This window comes from Rhamphochromis sp. 'chilingali' (assembly GCF_963969265.1).
Source record: "Rhamphochromis sp. 'chilingali' genome assembly, chromosome: 8".
Classification (NCBI taxonomy): Eukaryota; Metazoa; Chordata; class Actinopteri; order Cichliformes; family Cichlidae; genus Rhamphochromis; species Rhamphochromis sp. 'chilingali'.
The window spans coordinates 14,714,821-14,738,591 of NC_137935.1; the positions used below are offsets into that span (position 1 = coordinate 14,714,821).

The 23,771-nt window shown below is 39.5% G+C and overlaps 2 protein-coding genes across 2 annotated transcripts in view; both read left to right on the plus strand.

The window, feature by feature from the left end:
- The window catches only part of LOC308400648 (extracellular calcium-sensing receptor-like), a 50,596-nt gene extending 30,969 nt beyond the window's left edge, over positions 1-19,627 (plus strand). The window contains exons 8-11 of the mRNA XM_080888484.1: positions 17,430-17,635; positions 17,778-17,999; positions 18,420-18,543; positions 18,635-19,627. Of these exons, the coding sequence (XP_080744610.1) occupies positions 17,430-17,635; positions 17,778-17,999; positions 18,420-18,543; positions 18,635-19,539 (1,457 nt within the window). The 3' untranslated portion in view covers positions 19,540-19,627. The remainder of the gene's footprint in view (positions 1-17,429; positions 17,636-17,777; positions 18,000-18,419; positions 18,544-18,634) is intronic.
- LOC308400674 (vomeronasal type-2 receptor 1-like) lies at positions 12,955-14,720 on the plus strand (the record flags this gene model as incomplete). Its single annotated transcript, XM_080888516.1, has 3 exons — positions 12,955-13,215; positions 13,314-13,603; positions 13,715-14,720. The coding sequence occupies 3 exons, from the start codon at positions 12,955-12,957 to the stop codon at positions 14,031-14,033; spliced, it is 870 nt and encodes a 289-aa protein (XP_080744642.1). The 3' UTR covers positions 14,034-14,720.
- Positions 19,628-23,771: the final 4,144 nt, after the last annotated feature.

Genomic DNA, 23,771 nt, shown 5'->3' on the forward strand with positions numbered 1-23,771 from the left:
TACAGAGCGAAAATGATGAATGAATGGTGTGAGTTTTATTTCGAAGAGATTATGAAAAGGTTGTGTTGATTCAACTTAGTTGTTGTGTAACTAGTGTCCACTATTGAGTCAAGTAAATCCAACATGTTTTGTTGGTGCAAAAAGGAGTTTTGGTTGATCTTTGGGTTTTGTTTGATACTAGGTTGATTCTATCAGTGAGGTTTGGATTGTTTTCTTTCTCTGAGAGAGAAAAGGATGGTTTTATGCTTGGGCATGTTTGTAATGGGCCCCAGTATCTGTTATTATATGAGTGTTTAATTGGTTACGTCTGTGTTTGCTTTCGTTACAGTGCACTGAGATAAGAACATCTGAGAGGTGTGATCCACCGGTGGTGATATTTTGGTATTTTGTGAGCTCCTGATTTAACAAATCGGCTCCTTAATCCAGGCCTGAGAGAGTGAATTTTAAAGTGCTATAAAATATTCTTACTGAAAACAGTCGCGAAGTATTTTTCTCCATGATTATAATGGGCTGAGGAGAAATTCACTTGTATGGGACACTGGTCGAATGAAAAGTCCTGATCCTAAAAGGATTGCAGCGAGTCAATCCAGTCCAAGAAAAAGCAATAAATAAGGAATTGTTTCCTTTAAAATGATGACGTCATCTTGCTGGTGAAGGAGCCTCGAATAGGTTGCGCGTGAGACTCCATTATCAGCAATATCTGGTATGAATGTGTGTGGATGTATGCATGTGACTGGACTGTTATGGACTGACGACTAAAAGCTTTAACTGACTTGGTACTGAGACAAAGACGGTACCGACTTTAGGATTAGTAAATGTCCACAGACAGTTCACCCAGCCTGTAAAAGAAGGGTGGATGTTTTGTCTTGCTTTGTTTTGTTTTTGCAAGAGCAGAAGGTTGACAGAGACTGAGGGGGGAGGCTGTAGCTTCACAGGAGTGTGAACTGCGGATTTAACCCTTGGGTTGCCAAGTTGGAGTTACTGATGCTTACATAAAAAATTGTGTTTTAGTAGCTGTGTTTCGATTAGGGTACCATTATAAAATGGTTGGGAATGTTAAATGCTAAAATGAAGAAAAGGTTTGAATTCACTTATGACTGAACATGTTATTAGTATTAATCATAGTGGGTCACTGTAAAGAGTCAAGTAACTTTTATAGAGGAAAGAAAGAAAAAAAAAAGAAAAAACCCTCTACCGAGGCCTATAAATAACAGGGAATGATAGACTTGCCACACGCAAAATAGAGATAATGTAATGATAAATACTGGTCCCCGCCTTTTGGGTGACATCTTGAAATAGTCAGCAATTTAAAAGTAAGATAGAACCGACAGGGGTGGTGCTGCACAAGAACGAGAGTAAGATAAAGTAAAATATTGTGTTTAGCTTTGAGAAGTTTAAATTAAAATGTACCATTACACTCAGAGGATCAATATGAAGTTTGATATATGCTAATTTTGAGTGAAGTACATGACTGGTGACTGTTCTGTCCTGAGCTTTTGTTTTTACAGCACCCGCTTGACCACACCAACAGTTTTTCGCCACCGAAAAGGAGTACTTGTAGAGAATAGAGAATGGGGAGGAAAATCACCAAAACTGGGAAAGGTAAGCCCCAAAGGGGGTGATAACACCATAACTTTCACTTATGGTCAAATTCTTAAAATTTGACCCCGAACTTGAAAAATTCTTCAAATATTTAGAGACAAAGTAGGTTGAAATAAAATATAAGGTTATAAACCACAAAAGGATGAAGCAAATGAATTGATAAGATGGTGAATCGATACGCAGTAAGCTGTCGATCACGTTGATTATGTTTATTCTAGTGAGCAGAGCAGGATTATTATTACTAAAGAATACAAATGAAATAGCAAAAACTAGAAGTGGAAAAACATTTGTGCTAACGGAAATAAAATCAAAATAAGAAAAGTGTTTACAAAACTAATTAAAATCAATTGGATTTATAGCAAAATGTGTGTAGCACCATTGTTGTGTGTATGCCCTACGATAGTCAAGTCATTTAAACTTTACATAGTGCACAAGGGGAGTTCATTGATCACTACTGTGAAACTAATAAGATTTAGGAGCTATGTAAGAAACTTACAGGTTCCACTGAAATTTTTATAAGCAGGATATTAAAACTTATTTATATAACAATATCAAAAATGTAGATCAGGGACCAACTTAGAAGTCACTGACACTTGACTAGCTGTAAACCATTGGTTTAGGAATAAGTGATTGCACTGGGCTTTCTATTACACAAAAGTCAACTCATTTATGATATCTGAGGAAGTATTGTGATTTAATTTGGAGACACAAAGGAACATTTGGCACTTCCCACATCTCACATATGTTTACTGTTGCACCCAACCATTCCACAACTGAAATGCCTGTGACTCCTAATTATTTCAGGCAAACGGAGCGAACCATATTCTGTTATAATCCCATCTGATTGGGGCTTTTATTCTTGACGTTTGGAGAGAGCTCTTCATTACTAGTACTAGTCAGGTTTTGTTCACATGTTTGTTCCAGGTCTCTCAGTCAAGAGGAGTTTGAACTCCAAATATGGTGAAGTCTTTTCGCACATTGAGATCACTAATAACTCTTAGCAAAAATGTGATCTTGTAGAAACAATCAGGTGACATGGAGTCAGTTATAAGTGCGACTCTCAGTTTTACTTTATTGGAAAATATTTTTGCATTTTATCCATATTTGTTTTTAACAAAAATCAAAATTCCACATTCTCCTGCATATCAGTTTTGAACCAGATAGGACGACAGATTGTGGCCCTGTGTTTTCCTCCATTACACCTGCCACTGCATCTCGATAATCTTTGTGTTGTTCCTCCTGGGGTGTCACTCTCCCCTATCTGGCTCACATGACTCTTACCTTTTGAAAAATTATGTTTGAATCTCGCTATTCGGTCAAGAATTCTCTATGCCCTTGTTAAAGAGTTGTCTACTAGGAAAAAGTGAAATGAATATAAGTATAAAGTCCCGACGTGCACTACAGTATAAATTAATAGGTTAGGCATGTTCTCCGTGAAATTAAATAAGCTTAAAATAAATAAATAAAAATAATAAAATAAAACTCTGAGTTTAACAAAATGTTTCAAATGAAAATATCAGGTCTATCTCTCTGGCTTTCATAAAATGTAAAAAGGGTGGGAAAAAACAATTGGTAAGACCACCACCCCACACATGTGATATTATTTAAAGGTACGGTTGTCCTCTTTAAGAAACATCAGGACTTAGAAGAGTGGTAAGTAGAGTATGAGAGCTACAAGTGAACACTAAATGTACACTATGGTGTGTTAAAATAAATTAGAGGGCCGTCAGGGGGTTATGAGGGACATTTATAAAGCAAAAATCCCACAAATCTTGAAATGCACTTGAAAAGCTCACACACGAAGGTTAGCTTAGCTGACCTTGAAGAGCTCATCAGGGGGAGCATACTCCCCCTCCTTGAAGAGCTCCCCCATTCAACCCACATCACCGGAAAACAGCTAACACCGGATAAGGCAGCGTGGTGCAGCCCGAGACAACAGGATTGGAACATCTAAATAATTGTGCGAGCACCTTCAAAAGGTTTGTCGATTGACCAAAATTATGAACACGCAGTGCAGCAGGAGTTAATAGTCTTAATACCCAGGGATAAGCAGGGGAGCATGGCTGATGTGTTGAAACTGGAATTTTGTGACACTTAGTTTTGGCAAAATACAACTAAAATTATAACTGGCACTAATCAACATTAACCTGAAACTGAGGATTTTCGGACAATATAAATTAGACTAAACTAAGGTAAACATTGATTACACCTGGTACAAACATCAGGACTGATGACTATTGTAAATCTGGAGTCGAAACTAAAATAAAAAATAAGAACTAATGAAAATAGTAAAACGATTTGAACCCTGGTGTGGAGTTTTGCAACTCTGACCAGGAAGCAATATAAAATGGATTGTTGGAACAGTTGGCGTTATAGTCTCTTTCGGCACTCCAGTCTACGATGGCATTGAACATCTTTAGCCGTTGAACATCTTTAGGGCGGAAAAGGGTTGGTGTGACCAACGGGTGGTTTGGCTTGTTGTAAGTATATTTTGAGATCAGGTGGCTCTGGATAGACCAGTTACCAGGTCTTGGAAAGAGGACAGACTCATTAAATGAGAAGAAGGAAGTTCCTGGGATTGAAGATCCTCTGGGTGAGTGGTTGATTGAAAACATTCATAAAATAAAAGCTATCTGTTGTTATTGATTGGTAATAGATTGATAATTGGCCACATTTACGGCTGTGTTGACTTGTTGTGGACGTAGTCTGCCTCATGTTTGAGCACTCTGACTAAACAGGTTGAAAATAGACACATTAGATGAGAAGAGTATGCAGCGCCACCCTGTCAGACCCCAGTGACGATGGAGCTCAGTGATGAATCAGGTGAGCTGCATTTATGGCTGTATCATGGCAGAGTTTCCCCTGCTGTGGTCAGTGAAGAAAAATCAGGAGAATGTCAAATTTAAGAGAGCCATCTATAAACGTTTATGTGTCAGGTTGAATGGGACAAAAGGGGGTGTTTTACTGTTGTTTTAATATCAGCATTTTATTGTTGTATGAGACTTATGCAACGAGCATTTATAGAAGCTTTTGACCGTATTCTAACATTTGTGTCCCTGTGATTGTTATAACCTCTGATTAGTCTTTTATTTACAGGTGTTAGGATATTGATTTAATTTTTCTTTGCAGGGGTAATCATGATAATTTATATACATATGGCAGTTTGTTGCTCATTATAGAGTTGCACTCAAGTTAATAAGGGTCAAAAGCTACAGTCAGCGCGAGGTCTGACTGATCTATGGTGTGGAGTGACTTCGAGCATGGAGGGCTGCACGCGCTTACATAACACTAAGATCATGTTATTCTTTGTGATTTTTATTCAATTATGTCTTTTGCTAGGTATAAGTAGTGGCAGTTAATTAGACGATATTCATTAAAATATTAAAAATACTTGAGTCAGAACATTGCACGCAGATCAACTTAATATTCTGGGTAACGTGGTGCCTGCCTCACCTTTTCTTTTAATGTTCTAGTTCTGTTGATTTGACACATTGGAATGTGTCAAAAAAGGGGGGGGGGGGGAGTTGGGTTTCAACATCAAACAAGGATTGTTTGAACATTTTTATAACTTGATTTGTGTCTTTAATAACTTAGGAATGGTAAAGCTTAAGCTAATGGTGGCCCGAGAAGTTTACGGTCTTTTGTAGAGAATCAGTGAGAAGCATAAATCATTATTTATTTATCATTATTTCCATCCACTAGAAGGTCAGTAGATAATAACATTAGATTATTAGGGCTAGGAAGGGGGTGTTTTGGTTTTCTGTCTCTTACAGAGAAAGGAACAGACACCAGACGAGGCCACAGAGATACGAGGGTCCTTCGCAGCAGAGACAGATACAGTGACTGCCGAGACACCAACTGGGTCCAAGGGTCATGGCGTTTGGGCTCCAGCTAGTCACTTCAAAAGGATGAATCCCATAAATACAGCAATAACCATTAAGGGGTTGACGGAAATCCGGAAACACCAGACCAACGAGGTTCGAGGGGCTCTTGGGCAAAAGGGGGACGCCTTCCTGTTCTTTTCTGGAGGATACACGGGAGACACAGGACCCGAGGATACACAGATCGTTGTTTGAAATAGGGGCAGAATAATCCCCTGATCTGTGTCACGACTGAAGGGTTGTCTAACCCCTGAGGTTGAAGTAAGAAGAACAGAGGATCACGCAACTGGACGACACTGGTAGCTGCAGCAATAAAATAAAGGTTAAGAGCTCTTCGGACAGAGGTTCTAGTCTACGTCTGAATGGTATAAGGGAACACCAAATAAAGCTGTGGGAGAACAGGGGAGTGTCATCTGGACCTGCTATCCTTGTAGTAATAGTTTGTCTTGCACCTGACTTGCGCAAACACAGAGGTCATCTTACATATGGTTTGCCCGTCAGGGGGACAAAGTACCTCAGGAGTGAGAAGAGATGAACCCGGTCACACTGGGCTACAGGGTTGTTTGTGAGCTCATTAGAATAATGAGCTCATCAGGGGGAATTGTAAAATTATGATATTATTTTATGCCATGTTAGACCCCGAAATAAAGATTGTGAATTATTATGTAGTTTAAGTTGGCATTATTCTCCTGAATTAGAAGAAGGTGATAATTATTGCAGTATTTAAACTGATTTGCATTGCATTAGACTGCTGATTTATTGTGAATGAATGATATTGTTTATGATGCATTATACTGTTGAGTTATAAGGAATACTGTTAGCAGAAAGTCATCGCCTTATTTGTCTGATTAGAAGAGAATAGAACATGCTGGAGTTTTCTGCCCCATCTCAGCACGAGCAGATAAACAGGGAGCCAAGGTCGTAGCTTAGGCGCCGTGTGAGAGAAAGAATGTGAATGTTTAGGCTTTTATGATAAGATGGGAGAACCAGAGGCTATAAGAGTTTGAGCAATGCTCCACCACTTTGAGATTTGAGGCTGTCTGCATCAGTGTCCATCTCCCACGTGTGTGATCATTAAATCATCGTTTGACTCAACCCGACCGGACCAGTGTTGTTATTGTGGTTTTTCTCTTGTCTCCATCCCCAATATTTTGAACCTTAACAATATCTATCCTGACACTGTCACTCTGGAAGCCTGTGAGTATGGTGTGCAAACACATACGCTGGACTAAAGCTGGGTCGTATTTGAGTCCTGACTCAGATTCTTGGGAAGCAAATAAGACTTTCTGCTTTAGATCTAAAACTCTCATCAGGAAGCTTTGAGCAGTCTCTTTTGGGGTCTGTACCTCAGAGGCAAGTTGTTTATACAGTTTGGTGGCGCTCTTCTCCTGGAAATGGGAGCGCAGTATGCGGCGTAGAGTCGGAAGGGTGAGTTGAGCTTTTCCCTCCAAATAGCTGCGTAGTTGTAGACCTGGCAAGATAGCTCTGATGACAGCATCTACAATGTCAAGCTCTGAGTAGCCTCTGCTCAGTCCATTTTCGATCTGGTGAGCAAGACTGGAAAATGTCAGTTTGTCTTTTTGACCTGGTTCGCCAATCTGGCCTGATATTTTGAAATCTTTCTGCCAGTAAGGGCTTGGTCGTTGGGGGGTACTTGACACAGATGAGTTAGGGACAAAGCTATTACCTTGGGAGTGAGAAATAACCGCTGTGTTAACTGCATTAGCTGTCTCTGTTACCAGTGAGGTTGCAGTATTTGGTTGCTCTCTGTGCCCTGAATCACCCTCTTCATTTGCATTTGGTTCAGTCTCAACAATTGTCTCTTTCATTATTTCAGCAATCTTATCATTAAGCAACAACAGTTCTGACATTCCTTCATCCTCAAGTACTGTTATACCTTCTCTCTCAATGTGTATTTGGATGTGTGTTAGCAGTGACAGTCGTGTTTTTCTGCTAACATCTATTTTCTCTGCAATGCCAAGGAACTCGCAGATTGACACTAGTTGGTCTTTGGACAGAGTGTGCATTTCACGCACAACCTCTTCTCGCAGCTCTTCCACCGAAGACATTGTGGCAGTAGGCTGGAAGAATTTTGCATGTACGGGTGACGCTGAGCTGAGTCGCTTTTGCAGCCCCTGATGATCTCTGGCTGGCCTCAGGAAACATGCGCTAAAACACAGCTACCAGTTCGCCTCGACAGCAACACTTTCCTCACTGCAGTCTGCCTGGGTTGTAGTGGGGGGATTTAGCTGGCTTGGACTACGATGTGCAGATTGTGGACACCGGACATCTAAGCAGCTATCCCAGCGGTACCTCCAAATGTTACACCCCTGAAAACAGGGGGAAAAGAATCACGAGAGTGATTATGACTTGCGTCTCTCATGCAGTAGTTTATTGCAGTGAAAATGAGCAGGAACGTTTCACATTCTGTACTGCTAAATGTCACATGGTGGAAGAAAAACACTAAATAATAAACCGAAATACTAAAGTGCTTACTATACATATACTTGAGCAGGTTTCCTGACAAAATGGCTGACAATCGCGGTGTTTTTAGCTCCTGCCGTTATCTTAATGGCCATTACACAGTACAAAACACAGCTCAAAACCGCCACGTATATGTGCACAAAACTGCAATGTAATGCTTTTAACGCTTACAAAACAATGAAGGATTACCTCTTAAATATCTTAACAGTGTACACATTGGAAATATATCAACTTTTAAACACTTTTACCTGAAAACAGGGGGAAAAGAATCACGAGAGTGATTATGACTTGCGTCTCTCATGCAGTAGTTTATTGCAGTGAGGAGAACGCGCGAAAGCCCCCTAGTGGAGAATAGAGACACTACTAATCGATCCCAGAAAAGGCTTACTAGCCGATCACTGATGTATAGATTGCAGTTCTCTTAAGTAACATGAAAGCCATTAATATAACATGAAAAATAATAAACTCTTAACCATTTTCTTACCATATTTACATTATTTTCATCCTTATATCAACTGATATGAATTAGTATTAACTGAACAGTTTTATATGCAATAGTCATTCAACCTGTCACATAAACGGATGTGTGAAAACAGGAGCGGCAAGTACTGGTGTGCTGCAGAGGAGAGCTTTGGCAGATTCAAAAGCATTCTGGCATGTGGGCGACCATACGAATGGTTTTGACACACTTGTGAGACTGGTGAGAGGTTAATTACATCTGCAAAATTCTTACAGAAGCCACGATAATAGCCGGCCATTCCAAGGAACCGGCGAAGTTCACGTCTAGTGCGAGGCACAGGGAAATATAGGATAGCCTGGATTTTAGCCAGAAGGGGGCACACCTGTCCCTGACCCACCTGCACATGTAGAGTTTGCCTGGGAGAAGACGCTCTTGTTTGATAAGTGGTTAGCTGCAAGTAAAGCGAAGGACTTTGCTCAGCTAAGAGAATTGGTCCTCAAAACGTGTCTTCCAGAGAATGTTGTTGTATATCTCAATGAGCAAAAGGTGGATTCGTTGTTTAAAGCTGCTGTTCTCGTAGATGAGTTTGTGTTGACCCATCGCGCTACGTTTTCAGCTGTGCGCCGTGAATGTGCTACGTTGCCTAAACCTGCGAGGAGTTTGAGGGTTTCTCCTAAGCGTCAAACACGCCCTGATCAGGTTCCCATGACTGTCCGAGAATGCTTTTATTGCCATGATACTGGCCATCTCATTGCCAATTGTCCGTCACTCCGTCGCAAAGAGCAAACTCACACATTGAAAAAGCCAAAATGTGTTGGTTTTGTTCAGTCGGTTTCTACTCCTAATCCCGTCAGTGATGAACCAGGAAATGACAGTCTTGACAGCAGTTACCGACCTTTCATTTCACAAGGGTCGCCTCACTGACTGGAATAGAGGAGGATCGCGTGCCGATTGTAATTTTGCGCGACACTGGGGCTGCCCAGTCTCTCATTTTGGAAAGCGCGTTGTCTTTTTCAAGTAACTCGTTTTGTGGTGCTGATGCTCTCGTGTGGGGAGTGAAAATGAGTGTGTTACGGGCTCCGCTACACAGAGTCTTCCTACAGTCACCTCTCGCTTCGGGCCCGGGTGCGCGCTCGCTTGCCCGTGCAGGGGGTTACTATGATTCTGGGGAATGATCTAGCCAATGGAGAAGTGAGGTTCCCATGACTGTCCGAGAATGCTTTTAGGGAAGCAGGTGGGTCAGGAACAGGTGCGCCCCCTTTTGGCTAAAATCCAGGCTATCCTAGATTTCCCTGTGCCTCGCACTAGACGTGAACTTCGCCGGTTCCTTGGAATGGCCGGCTATTATTGTGGCTTCTGTAAGAATTTTGCAGATGTAGTTGCACCTCTCACCAGTCTCAAAAGAAGAACTAGGAATTTAACAATTTAACAATTCCCAAGAGGCAATAACGTATAGTATTATGAGTAATAAAATGTAAAATCTATGGGGCATTTCGAACAAAACATACAGTGGTATGCAAAAGTTTGGGCACCCCTAATAATTATCATGTTTTTCCTTCATAAATCATTGGTTGTTTGGATCAGCAATTTCATTTAAATATATCATATAGAAGACAAACACAATGATAATTGAGAAGTGAAATGAAGTTTATAGGATTTACAGAAAGTGTGCAAAAGTTACTTAAACTAAATTAGGCAGGTGCATAAATTTGGGCACCCTTGTCGTTTTATTGATTTGAATACCTTTAGCACTAATAATTGGAACATGAAATTTGTTTGGTAAGCTCATTGACCCTTCACCTACATACACAGGTGAATCCAATCATGAGAAAGGGTATTTAGGGTGGCCAGGCCAATTGAAAGTTTTTCTCCTCTTTGCATCTTCTCTCGAGAGTGTCTACATAGGAGCCTCAAAACAACTCTCAAATGACCTGAAAACAAAGATTGTTCAACATCATGATTTCGGGGAAGTATACAAAAAGCTATCTCAAAGATTTCAGCTGTCCGTTTCCACTGTGAAGAACATAGTGAGGAAATGGAAGACCACAGGGACAGTTCTAGTAAATGCCTTGAAGTTACAGGTCAAGAAAAATCTTAGAGAAGCAGAGGCAAAGGATGGTAAGAACAGTCATAGTCAACCCACAGACCAGTTCCAAAGACCTGCAACATCATCTTGCATCTTGTGCATCGTTCAACTATTCAGCGTACTTTGCACAAGGAGATGCTGTATGGGAGAGTAATGCAGAAGAAACCTTTTCTGCGCGCATGCCACATACAGATTCGTTTGAGGTATGCTTAAGCACATTTGGACAAGCCAGCCATTATGGAATAAGGTGCTGTGGACTGATAAAACTAAAATTGAGTTATCTGGGCATAATAAAAGGCGGTATGCATGGCAGAAACAGAACACAGCATTTCAAAACAAACACTTGCCACCCACAGTAAAATGTGGTGGTAGTTTCATCATGCTGTGAGGCTGTGTGGCCAGTGCATATTAGCAAATTCTTGAAAATAATGTTCAAGAATCAGTAACAAAATTGAAGTTGCACCAGGGCTGGATATTTCAACAAGACAATGACCCTAAACACTGTTCAAAATCTACTAAGGCGTTCAGGCAGAGGATCAAGTACAACGTTCTGGAATGGCCATCTCACTCCCCAGACCTGAATATTATAGAAAATCTATGGTGTGAATTAAACGGGCTGTCCATGCTCGGAAACCATCAAACCTTACTGAACTGGAGATGTTTTGTAAAGAAGAAAGGTCCAAAATACCTTCAACCAGAATCCAGACTCTCATTGGAAGCTATAAGAAGTGTTTGGAGGCATTATTTCTGCAAAAGGAGGATCTACTAAATATTGATGTAATTTGTCTGTTCGGGTTCCCAGTTCCAAGTAACTTTTGCTCACTTTCTGTAAATCCTGTAAACTTTATTTCACTTCTCAAATATCATTGTGCTCATCTGACATATGATATATTTAAATGAAATTGCTGATCCAAACAACCAATGATTTATGAAGGAAAATCATGAAAATTATCAACGGTGCCCAAATATTTGCATACCACTGTATTTAACATTAAGATCTTTATGTGCTACTGAACTCATGATAATAAGGTAATATAAGTTCACATTTTAGGATACTATTTTTATACTATTATGACTTTTGTGCTCTAAATTTTAATTCCTTTGTATTACTACAGATAGTAGTTACAGAGAAAAGTCAATGTTAGAAGTAGTAATGGTTATGCAGTACAGTCATAATAAATCCCGACAATTCCAGAATTTCTTGCCATTTACACTTTCCAAAAAATAGATTTAAATTTTTAATACTCTATGATATTTTTCTGTCAAAGGTATACCAACATAAGATCTTGTGTGATTATATATGTTTTTTTTGCAAAAACAGTTGGTGCAAAAGCAAAAATATACACTCTTTCTGCTGTATGAAATATTAGTTAAGGATTAAAAATCTTTTGATGTTCCAATCTAAATTAAATAAAGCTGTATTGGATCATTTGTCGTAGCCAATTATTGTGAGGGAAATCTTGGGCCCAATCAAAACCATACTGTGAAGACTTAGAATGTCAACACTATGCAAGGGTTAATCCATGACCACATATTCTCAAGAAGATGAGAAGATGACAAAACCCCTTTGTTTGAAGACCTATATAAACCAATGGAAACAATGTGTGCCCATATACAGACAATTTTAGATGGAAATGGAGATTGCAGCTCTTGTAATTGGTTTGGTATTGCCTGTTTGTTTGTTTCACCTCAACTCAGCTGTTGCCTTTGCAGTGTGTCTAGATGGTATGAGACAAATGACTAGGCATATAGGAGCTCAAGCTGGTACGACGGCATCCTCTCTGAACTGCAAGCTGCAGGGAAGCACTCGTCTACCTGTATTTTCAAAGGATGGGGACTTTGTTATTGGTGGTGATTTTTCCCTTCACGTCTACATGAACACAGTTTACAGTGACTACACCAGCATGCCTGAGCCTGCAAAATGCAAAGGAAGGTTAGTGAGTAAGAAAGTCAGTAATGGGAAGAAGAAGAAGTAAAAACATGTTGGACTGTATGAGGAGAGAAATGTTTTCATGTGTGTTATGATCAATGGAACTAGATTGATTCTGTGTAGTGTTAAAAAAAAAGTCATTTATTCTTTATAAAATAATTTGTTGTGTTTTAAAAAACAGAAATTATACAAAATGTTAAATAATAGTTTTATAAAGGAAATGATTTAAAGGAAATGATAAAGGAAATGCATTTAAATGTATTATATTTTAAAGGAAATGAAAAGACTTTAATTAGTAATCCATAATTTTCCACTAATTTCTTATGCTAATCTTTTGTGCTCAATTTAACTGGTCAGGCAACATTTTGATGAACATTTGATCAACAGATACAACCAGCAAATTATCCTGTTGTTGGTTCTATTTAATTTAAACTAAATCTACAGTCTATATTCTAACATTGACACAACTATTTTCAGCCTTTACACCAGTGAACTGCAATCATCACGTGCAATGGTTTTTGCCATAGAAGAGATTAACAACAGCACAGAGCTGCTGCCCGGAATCAGGCTCGGGTATCAGATCTATGACTCATGTGCATCAGTGCCTGTAGCAGTGCACATGGCATTTCAGATTCTAAATAGCTTCGACCCTGTGTTTTCCATGGATAACAATTGCTCACATTCCGGTATGGTGATGGCTGTTGTTGGTGGCTCGGGGTCTACGACATCCATCAGTTTGTCCCAAGTCATCAGGTCCTTTAACATTCCCCAAGTAAATGTTTTCAATTTCTGTCAATTTTTGTATTTAAAATATGCATGTGCATGATATTTGATTTTGCGGTGTGTGGTGTTTTGTTTCATTTGGTTTAGGTTAGCCACTTTTCAACATGTGCATGCTTGTCTGACAAGCAGCAGCACCCCAATTTTTTCAGAACAATTCCCAGTGACCAGTTCCAAGCTGAAGCAATGGCCAAGCTGGTAAAACACTTTGGCTGGACTTGGATAGGTGCTGTTCGGTCAGATTCGGATTATGGAAATAATGGCATGGCTTCATTTCTAAAAGCAGCACAGAAAGAGGGGATCTGTGTGGAGTACTCTCTTTCTTTCCATCGAACATACCCACATAGCAGAATTCAGAGAGTAGCAGATGTTATCCGCAGGTGTCCTCATCGCAGATATTATTTCCGCAAATATTAGATTTACTGTCTTCAAAATTACATTTTTACAGTTACACTTTAAAATGCTTCTAATGCACAATATTGTCTGTCAAGGTCTACAGCCATGGTTGTTGTGGCACTTCTATCTTTAGGGGACATGAGGGCACTGTTGGAGGAGCTATCATATGAGCCTTCCCCTTCTCGCCAGTGGATTGGCAGTGAATCATGGGTAACCAACTCAGAATTAATGAGGTTCAGTTTCTGTGCTGGGGCCATTGGATTTGGGATTCCAAAGTCTATAATCCCAGGCCTCAGAGACTTCCTGCTGAATCTGTCCCCCTCACAAGTGGCATCTTCTCAAATACTTACTGAGTTCTGGGAGGATGCATTTAACTGCACACTGACCAAAAGTAAGACATTTTTCTTGGTTTAAATTATCTTGTCAACTGCTGATGTTACAAAGTCTAATGCTGCTTCATGGGCTGAGGCAAAACGGCCTCTTTATTCTTTAGTAGATGAAACATCCTGTATGAGTGGCTCTTTCTGTTGCCCCAGTGGTGTTTGCTCCTACTGTAGTTCCTCCATATTAGCAGGCCTGTCTGTAAGGCATCTAAATTTGCTTTCTTTCCAGTGTCATAAAGCTGTTGAATTTTACTTGAAATAGTCTTTCGGCACAGCAGTTGGAAAATTGGGTCCCCTGACGATAACTGTAGTACATTTTCTAACCACCTGTCTTCTACCAATGATAGTGGTTTACAGTCAGAGCAATCAATTTTCGGAGAGAATTTATTACTTTGTCCAATGTTGAATTGCTAATTTTGGTCCTGAAGCCAGTCATTTCATCAAGTTTGGGCTGCCGACACCTTTTGACTGCTAGAGTCAACAGCTCCCACAGTTTCTGTGCTCGCTGCAACATGATTTGCATTTAGATGGTACCATAAGGTTGAAGTGTTTCGGTGGTATGCAAATTCCTATTTTCACAGTTTGCACAAAACCACAATTATCAAGCCTTCCATCGGTTGGGTAGTCTTTTGAAATTAAATTTGCCTCCAATCATTCCTAGCAATGCACTTTCTTCTTACTCTTTGTAGCTCTGATGTGTGCATCACTGTAATCGATATACCAGGAAATTGTGCATTGACAAAAGTTAGCTTTTGCCTGGAATGCAAAGTTCAATTAAATGCGTAATTTTTTAGTACGTTGTTTTTTTTCTAATTAATTAATCGCAATTAACGCGTTAAATTCCCACTCCTTGTTTTTATATAACCAATTCAAAGTACTTACAGAACAATCAGGTGTTCTGCATTAAATAAGATAACACAAATAATTTTTGCTACTCCAAAAAAATATTTTTGTCCACTCTAACATAAAGGAGAACATCACAAGCCTGATACCTGCAGGCCTGAAAGCAGGAGGTGTATCACCCCTCGTGTCTTCGACCTGGAGTTAGCGTTTCATTGCAATCTGCCCTTGGTGGCATTTTGGCTAGTGATGTGCGATACCACTGATTTTCCTTCCGATCCAATACCAAGTAATATTCAGGGTAGTATCGATGATACTGATCCGATACCGATACTTTGTACAAAAACTTATTTTATTCATTGTATCTCAAATTATAGCATCATAATGATTACAGGACATCAGATTCCTTGTTCTTATCACTTAATAATGCAGAGTTCATCATATAGAAATAAAAAAAAAACTGAAGTTGTGCGCTATTTGAACACCTTGCCGACGTCTGTCTCGCCCTTGCAGCACCTGTCCCTGTCCTCCTCTTCAGTTCGCCTCAACATACGCTCGTCATATTCTGTGATATGATTTACTCTGAGGTGTTTGACAAGGTTAGTGGTGTTGCCACAACCATACATGCCAACCCTCCCGATTTTTCCGGGAGAATACCGAATTTCAGTGCCCCTCCCGAAAATCTCCCGGAGCCAACATTCTCCCAAATTTCTCCCGATTTTCCACCCGGACAACAAAATTGAAAAACCATATCGTAGAATGGCCAATTTCAATTTCCAACAATGCAGCTACTTAGTTTTAATATTAGTCTTATTTCTCTTTCTGGGTCTTCAAATATCTGAGCCGACTGACACATCGTCTTCAAACCCCTGCGGTCTTTCGCTACTCGTGTTAAACATGATATATAAGTCACATTGATAACTTAAAAATGTTATTGTTTGGCTTTTTCAGTGTTTTATTTGTTCGTGAGTAAATCGGTTTGGCTGAGATTAAAGTTATTAGATTAGATTAAATTAAATTTAACTTTATTAATCCCTCGGGAGGGTTCCTCCAGGGTTTTCACACAGCTAAATAAACGTCAAACAGAAAACTGATTAAACAAAGTGTGAGATGGTTGAGAGTTTATGTCAGTGCCCGGTTATATTTTAGATAGCAAGGAGCAGATGGCAGAGTTTCCCTCCACCGAGAGAGCTTGTGACGTACTACCCGGCTTTCTTTAGACCGTGAAGGCCAGGTCCTCAGGTGGAAGCAGCCTCTGAATTGACATATTTTATCCGATAAATAAACCCTGTAAAATTTATTTATCCCCCCCCAACAGCCCTTTTGAATGTCTCCCTAGTATGGCCACAACACCTCACTCTTGGAGCACTTTTTTGCCACATGTATCGCAAACCACGTCTCAGCTGTTTGTGGAGGTAAAATACGTCCGCACTTACAACTGCAACATTTAGCAGTTGCCTCATTGTTCTGACACACAAAATAAAACTATCGACTCTACGACACACTAACGACACATTCCAAACACACTAATCTCTTGCATCTCAAAGCTCCCTCTCTTTCTCTTTTGCTCTCTCATATCATCTTTTGATTGGTCAACATGACACATTTTTCCACCAATAGGAAAAACTGTGTTTTTTTTCTTTTCTTTCGTTTTTGATCGCAACAAGAGAAGAGAATGCTTTCGAGCCCTTTCCTTAGAAAACACTGCAGTAAACATAACAAAACTCTGTTTTTTTCGTGGCTTATCAACACAATTTAAAAACTGGTACATACTTTGAAATTCACACTGTTAAAACAAGAAATGGAGACTAAGGGTTGTCCAGGGTTGACATAACATCTTGTTGCTGTGTCATCTTAAACTGGTCATGTGTAGTTTGAGTTAACATCAGAGACCTCCATGATGATATAGAGCTTTTTGAATAAAGTAGTCATGGTAAACTACTTTATTCTTCCTCAGCCAATCAGCAGCACTTGTGTGACTTTGCCCCCCCTCCCCCAGCTCCCGGTAAGATGAAGACAGCTTCAATCATCTGTGTGCTGAAAAATAGCAACGCATTCACATCGCATTTCCTTGTTAGTAATGGCAATGTGATTGTACGATAGAAAATGCAATTAGCTAGATTACTGTTAGTGTTATGTCCTATATGTCTGTGAAGGTTCTCAGTCATCCAGGTCATCGTAGTCAAAGGAGCTTGCAAAGAAAAGCGTCTGGACTTCTTTAAGTTACTTGAAGACGTTTCACCTCTCATCCGAGAAGCTTCTTCAGTTCTAAGGTCAAATGGTGGAGAGTCCCAGATATAAACCTAGTGGGAGTATCCCCCCACAGAGGGACAAAAGGACCCCCTGATGATCCTCTAATCTGATCTGGGGGTCCTTTTGTCCCTTTGTAACTTAAAGAAGTCCAGACATTATGTCCTATACTAATTATTCGTGGTAGGATTATTTTCCATTTTTTATTATATTTTATTTTATTTTTTATAAAATAAATATGTTTCATGGTACCAGCATAATTTGCAACATTTATAAAGAGAACACAGTTGAGATCTAGTTTAATGTTGACATCTGCTCTGTCTTTTTGTGATTTTAGATGCCACTGCAAAGAAGAAAGTATGTGATGGAAATGAAGACATACAGAATCTGCAAAACCAGTACACTGACACATCACAGCTCAGAGTTACTAACATGGTGTACAAGGCCGTGTATGCAGTAGCACATGCCATCCATAATGCAGTGTGCCAGGAAATAAATGGCACTGCAAAGTGTGACAAGTTAACCAAGTTAGAGTCCAAACAGGTCAGAAGAAATAAATATGTTGATGTCAGTGTCTTTCATCAACTGCAATATGAATTGATATGCAATATTAATATTTGTTATTGAAATATTGCATCTTTTTTTTTTTTTTGCTTTCCACTCCCCTTATCCCTAATTTTATCAGATTTTAATTGAGCTGAAGAAAGCAAATTTCTCCCAAAATGGCTATGATGTGTCATTTGACGCTAATGGGGATCCTGTGGCTATTTATGAACTGGTTAACTGGCAGAAAAGTGAAAACGGCGTGACTGAGATAGTGACTGTAGGGCTGTACGATGCATCACGGCACGTGGGCCAGGAATTCCAGATCGACAAAAACATTACCTGGATGGAGGGTAGCATGAAAGTAAGCAGTCAGAATTTGACAAACTTTAGTAATAATAATAATCGATTGCATTTATATAGCGGTTTTCGAGACCCTCAAAGCGCTTTTACATTTCCACTATTCATTCACTCACACATTTACACACTGGTGGAGGCAAGCTACAGTTGTAGCCACAGCTGCCCTGGGGCAGACTGACAGAAGCGACGCTGCCATATCGCGCCATCGGCCCCTCTGGCCATCACCGGTAGGCAACGGGTGAAGTGTCTTGCGCAAGAACACAACGACGAGACTGTCCGAGCTGGGGCTCAAACCGGCAACCTTCTGATTACAAGACGAACTGCCAACTCTTGAGCCACGATCGCACGATCGATTAGTAAACAACAACACACAGCTGCATAGTAAATATTTACGTTTATTCTGCAACCTTTATGTCTTTCACAGGTGCCAGTGTCAGTGTGCACGGACAGTTGTCCTCCAGGAACTCGTAAAGTGTTGCAGAAAGGAAAACCCATCTGCTGCTATGACTGTACAGCATGTCCTGAGGGGGAGATCAGTAATAGTACAGGTAAAGAGAAATGATTACGATGCATTTAAAATGTTTCATTGTGTATATATAAAAATCAAGAAAAAATTGTATTTATGTGTTTTTTATCCAGATTCGACTGATTGTTTACCTTGTCAAAAGGAATTCTGGCCTAACAAAAAGAGAGACACTTGTATCCCTAAGCCTGTAGAGTATCTTTCCTTTCAAGACCTCCTAGGAATTATCCTGGCTACATTCTCAGTCATTGGTGCCTGTCTGACCATCGTAACTGCGGCTGTATTCTTTTGTCATAGGAAAACTCCAATTGTCCGAGCCAACAACTCTGAGCTGAGCTTCCTGCTGCTCATCTCACTGACTCTGTGTTTCTTATGTTCATTAACTTTCATTGGAGCACCATCTGAGTGGTCCTGCATGCTGCGTCACACTGCATTTGGGATCACCTTTGTACTCTGTATCTCCTGTGTACTTGGGAAAACTATAGTGGTTTTAATGGCTTTTAAAGCTACAATTCCAGGTAGTAATGTCATGAAATGGTTTGGTCCTCCACAGCAAAGAATGACTGTTGTGTCTTTCACCTTTATTCAAGTTTTAATATGTACTGTTTGGTTGGTAGTGAACCCTCCCTTTCCAATAAAAAATCTAACCACATACAAGGAGAAAATCATATTGGAATGTGCATTAGGCTCAGCTGCTGGCTTCTGGGCTGTGCTTGGATACTTAGGCATACTTGCTGCCTTTTGCTTTGTTTTAGCAGTCTTAGCCCGCAAATTACCTGATAATTTCAATGAAGCCAAGCTTATCACCTTCAGCATGCTAATATTTTGTACTGTCTGGATCACATTTATCCCAGCATATGTCAGCTCTCCTGGGAAATTCACTGTAGTTGTGGAGATTTTTGCAATTCTGGCCTCCAGCTTTGGGCTAATAATGTGTATATTTGCTCCCAAGTGTTTTATCATATTGTTTAAGCCTGAGAAGAACACTAAGAAATATTTAATCAACAAAAATCAGTTATAGTATAGAGCTTCTAGTACTTGCTAATGTTCATCAATTCCTGTTCTGACAAGTGAGTGGTGTGACACATGAGAATGTCAGGGATAAGGTGAGTTGGAAGCTGATGATCTACTGTGGAGACCCCTAAACAGCGTAGACAAAAGAAGAAGAACTAGGAATAATACTGTGGAAACCAAATTTAACAATCCCCAAGAGGCAATAACGTATGGTATGGTATGGTAAACAAAACATATTACCTTATTATCATGAGTTTAGTACCATATAATGATCTTAATGTTAAATATAAGTTCAGATTTTAGTATACTTTTTTCTATACTATTATGCTGATAATAATCCTGGTCCTTTGTTTGAACATGATGATGTGATTATTAAATATCTTTTTCAGTGATGCTGTGGCTTATTTCCCAGAAGCAATGTTTAGTTTCTATGTAAAAACCATAAATAAGGAAGGCATAATAAAGAAAACTACACATTTCTTTTTTATTTTGTAGTAATAACAGATTGATCAATGCCATGAGGTATAATGATTGTCTATATGCAGTAATATAAGGCGCTTGGAAAGAAAGTAACTAGACTTCTTTGAGTTTTTTGAAGGTGTTTCATCTCTCATCCAAGAAGCTTCTTCAGTCCTAAACCAGATGGTCCCAGATATTTAATTCCTAGTGGGAGTTGTCCCTTAACAACGTTGTTGATCCACTATTAATCATGTGACTTATGAACAAATCTTCTTTATTTTGGTACCAGTACTGGTTTTATTTTGCTGTATTTATCCGCGACACCTTAAAAATATTGTCGGACATAAACAAAAAAGGTTGAGGACCACTGCTCTAGAATACCTTGAGTAGGTTTCCTCAAAGTCCTCCAAGTGCTGGATGAACATATGGTTAAAATATAACTTGATCAACTAGTGATCGCGACTAGAAAAGTTTCATATCTCAAGAAGCTTCTCCAGTTCTAAACCAAATGGTGTAGTCCCGGGTATTAAATTCCTAGTGGGAGTTGTCCCTTAACAAGGTTGTTGATCCACTATTGATCATGTACCTCACCACATGCAGCAATGTGTGAAAAAGGCATGGGTCATTATGAGCAGATGTTTCAGGTGAAGTCATTGTGAGACCGTGCCTCGCCCTATTATGTGACCCACTGAGAGCGTATGACCGAAGATGTGAACTGCATTGTTGGTACCTACAGTGCAGTTTTGAGATCTCTTTCCAGGTGCCTCAAACCCCATTCAGATCTTGCATCAGGTGATCTCAATGAGTCATGAACCTTCCGAAGATGGAACACAGTCTTCTGTCCCCCTTCTGTGCTTCATCACCCCCAAAATGAATCAAAGCACCCCCAAAGATTTCTTACTTTTTTTTGACAATATTTGCTGTTTGTGTGACACACTACTAAAAATATAAAAAGCATACAGTACTTGTTTGAGACATAACATTTTAACAACAAGTTTAGATAACCCCCCTCCCAAAATGGTTTGTTCCAACTTGGCTCTCCTCTGCTCTGGCTCTAGCGCCGTTGCTGCCAGAGCGATGGTGGCTGAGACGCAGCGGACCGGAGGTGTAAGTGCCTGGCTTAAAACAGGACATATTAGCTGCATTTAACCTTCAGTTACTCTTTATATAGTTAGGTAGGAGTCAGACCATGTTTCTTTTTAGCCGAAAAACATTACACCAGGTAACCTGCTGTGTTGAAAACTTGTTTTCTGACAATGTTTGCTACCCTACAATCCGTCCTGCTGTGTAGTAAATTCAGCGACATTTGACCGTCCTGTTGCTCCTATTCAAATTCATACAGCCTATTTAAAATCTAAAACTTTAAATTGTCCGCAGCCTACTGTTGGTTACCACTGTCCTGTTTGTAATGAATACTAACTAGCTAACTGACTGAATGCCCATTAACCTTATAACTCCTGTTGTGTGTGTGCATGTGTGTGTGTGTGTGTGTGTGTGTGTGTGTGTGTGTGTGTGTGTGTGTGTGTGTGTGTGTGTGTGTGTGTGTGTGTGTCTATCTTTTATTAGATGTTCATGTGGTTTGGTTATTTGCCTTTTGGTTGAAAGTAGACTGAGAGAGGACTTTTTGTTAGTGATCTTAATAGAATTTTTTTCATATTAATGTAATTTTTCATCTAATTGAATCTATTTGTGTATGATTGTCAGTCCAAAGAGGGAGAGAGGAAAGAGGGGAATGTGAGGAGAAAGGGCAAGATCAGGAAGAACCAGGTAAGAAAACAGACAGGGAATAGTGACATGCAAAACAGAAACTGTTAAACTGACAAAGAGAAAAAAAAACCTGATTTTACTCACACAATCTGGAGGTTGTGTCCTCCCTATATTAAAGCTGCTATACAGAATCTGCAAAACAAACTGGGTTGAAACATTTTTGACCCTCTTTAACAACATTCCAACATAACATTGTAATTGATTGGAGAGATTAAAATTAATGATATGTTTTTATGTGGTTCAGCCACAACTCTACTAAAACCTCAGCCAGTTTTAGGTAGGCCAACTTTTGGACTGTCCAGTTGTCTGTATGACTGACGCAGTACGTAGATCACATTTGCACACTATCAGAAAATGCCAAACGGTGCCCTGGTGGAGTGTGGAGCTGTAAAGAGAAGCAGAGTGCTCTGTTTATATTCTAAAAATGTTTTAAGCTTGTTTCAAAGATTCTGTACTGCAGCTTCAAATGTTTTCCAAAAGCACACATACACTTATCAGTGTTTCTCAAACTTTTTACAGTGTGTACCACCTGATAAAAATGTCAAGCTCTCCTAAGTACCACTATGAAAGCATGAAAGTCATAAATGTTACAACACAAAATTATTATTATTAAATTAGTGAAATTAGTATCTGCAATAAAGATTTTTTCATACATTGTATACATTCTACCACAGGCAAAGTTGCCTCCATTTTTATAGCTTTTATTAATATTTTGTAATAATTTATTTGTAATAATTTATTTGTAATAATTTATTCTGTTTTGGGAGTGTTTTTTGTGCATCTGTATTATATTATACATACACATTAAAAGTGAATCTCTGTCCAAAAAGTGCACTCAGTTTACTTTTTACTCACTATGAGCATCATTCATTATTCTCCCCCGGTAATTAAGGTTAGGATATGTATTTTTTCTAATCCATTCTTCTTTTGCAGCATTTAAATAACCTTGATCAGATTTGATGGTTTTTTTACAGACTTTTCAAAAAGTGTTTTGCTTTTCTTTCACAAATGTGGGGATTAAATTGTGTTAAAATGTACAAAACAGTGATGTCATGTTTTGTGACGAGAACCCAGGCACAGAGAGACTTGATGAATTTAAGAATCTTATGATTTAATAAAGAAATTTGCAGACTTGCACAGAGATGGTAAAATTATGATGACTGATAACGGAGACGAAGACAACAGACGATGAGGACAGGGAGGAACAGGGTTTAAATGCACCAAAGTGACAGTCAGAGAGAACTCGGGACAACATTTAAGGATGCAGGGACTGACAGAGACAGGTTTATCTTGCCTGGCTGGGCAGCTCTCTGGACGCTCAGCACCCCCAAAGCTCTGATCCTAGAATTGCGCCTGCATAGCGCATAGTCTAAGCTTTATGTTCCATAGTCTGGCCTCTTAGCCTTCACAGTTCATGGCTTTCACAGTTCATAGCCGTCACAGTTCATAGCCGTCACAGTTCATAGCTTACACTATTTCCTGCTCTGTAATTAAACTAAGCACTGTAAATAAAGCACTGTATTCACGCCAGCTTTGCCTCCCTCTGTGTCTGCACTCACCGCCTGGCCCTCTTGGCTGTAACACTTTCTCACCTGTCTTTCTGTCTCCTTTCACTTTTTAAAGGTTGCTATGTTAGAACCCTAACCCATGCTTGTTATTGATGTGGTAAATAAATAGTTTATGAAAATATCACTAAATCTGTCATTTATTATTTTAATATTCAGTAATGATCATGTCTCACCTCTAGTCTTCTCTGTCTTAATTTCAGGTTTCCACCATGTGTTGTAGATAGTTCAGGAGGTTAACAAAACCAAGCAGTCTTTGGGTTTTGGCTAAGTACTGTTTAGAATACCAGAATAGGGAGGATTGTGTAGGTTTAAGTTTATTAGTGTCATGAACCGAAGTTCCGTGCGCAAGCTGGACCCAGAAGCAGAACACACACACCAGGGTAGGAGGGAATAAAGAAAGCAAATTTATTATAACTAAAGGTGTCCCGTGAGGGTAGCCGAAAAA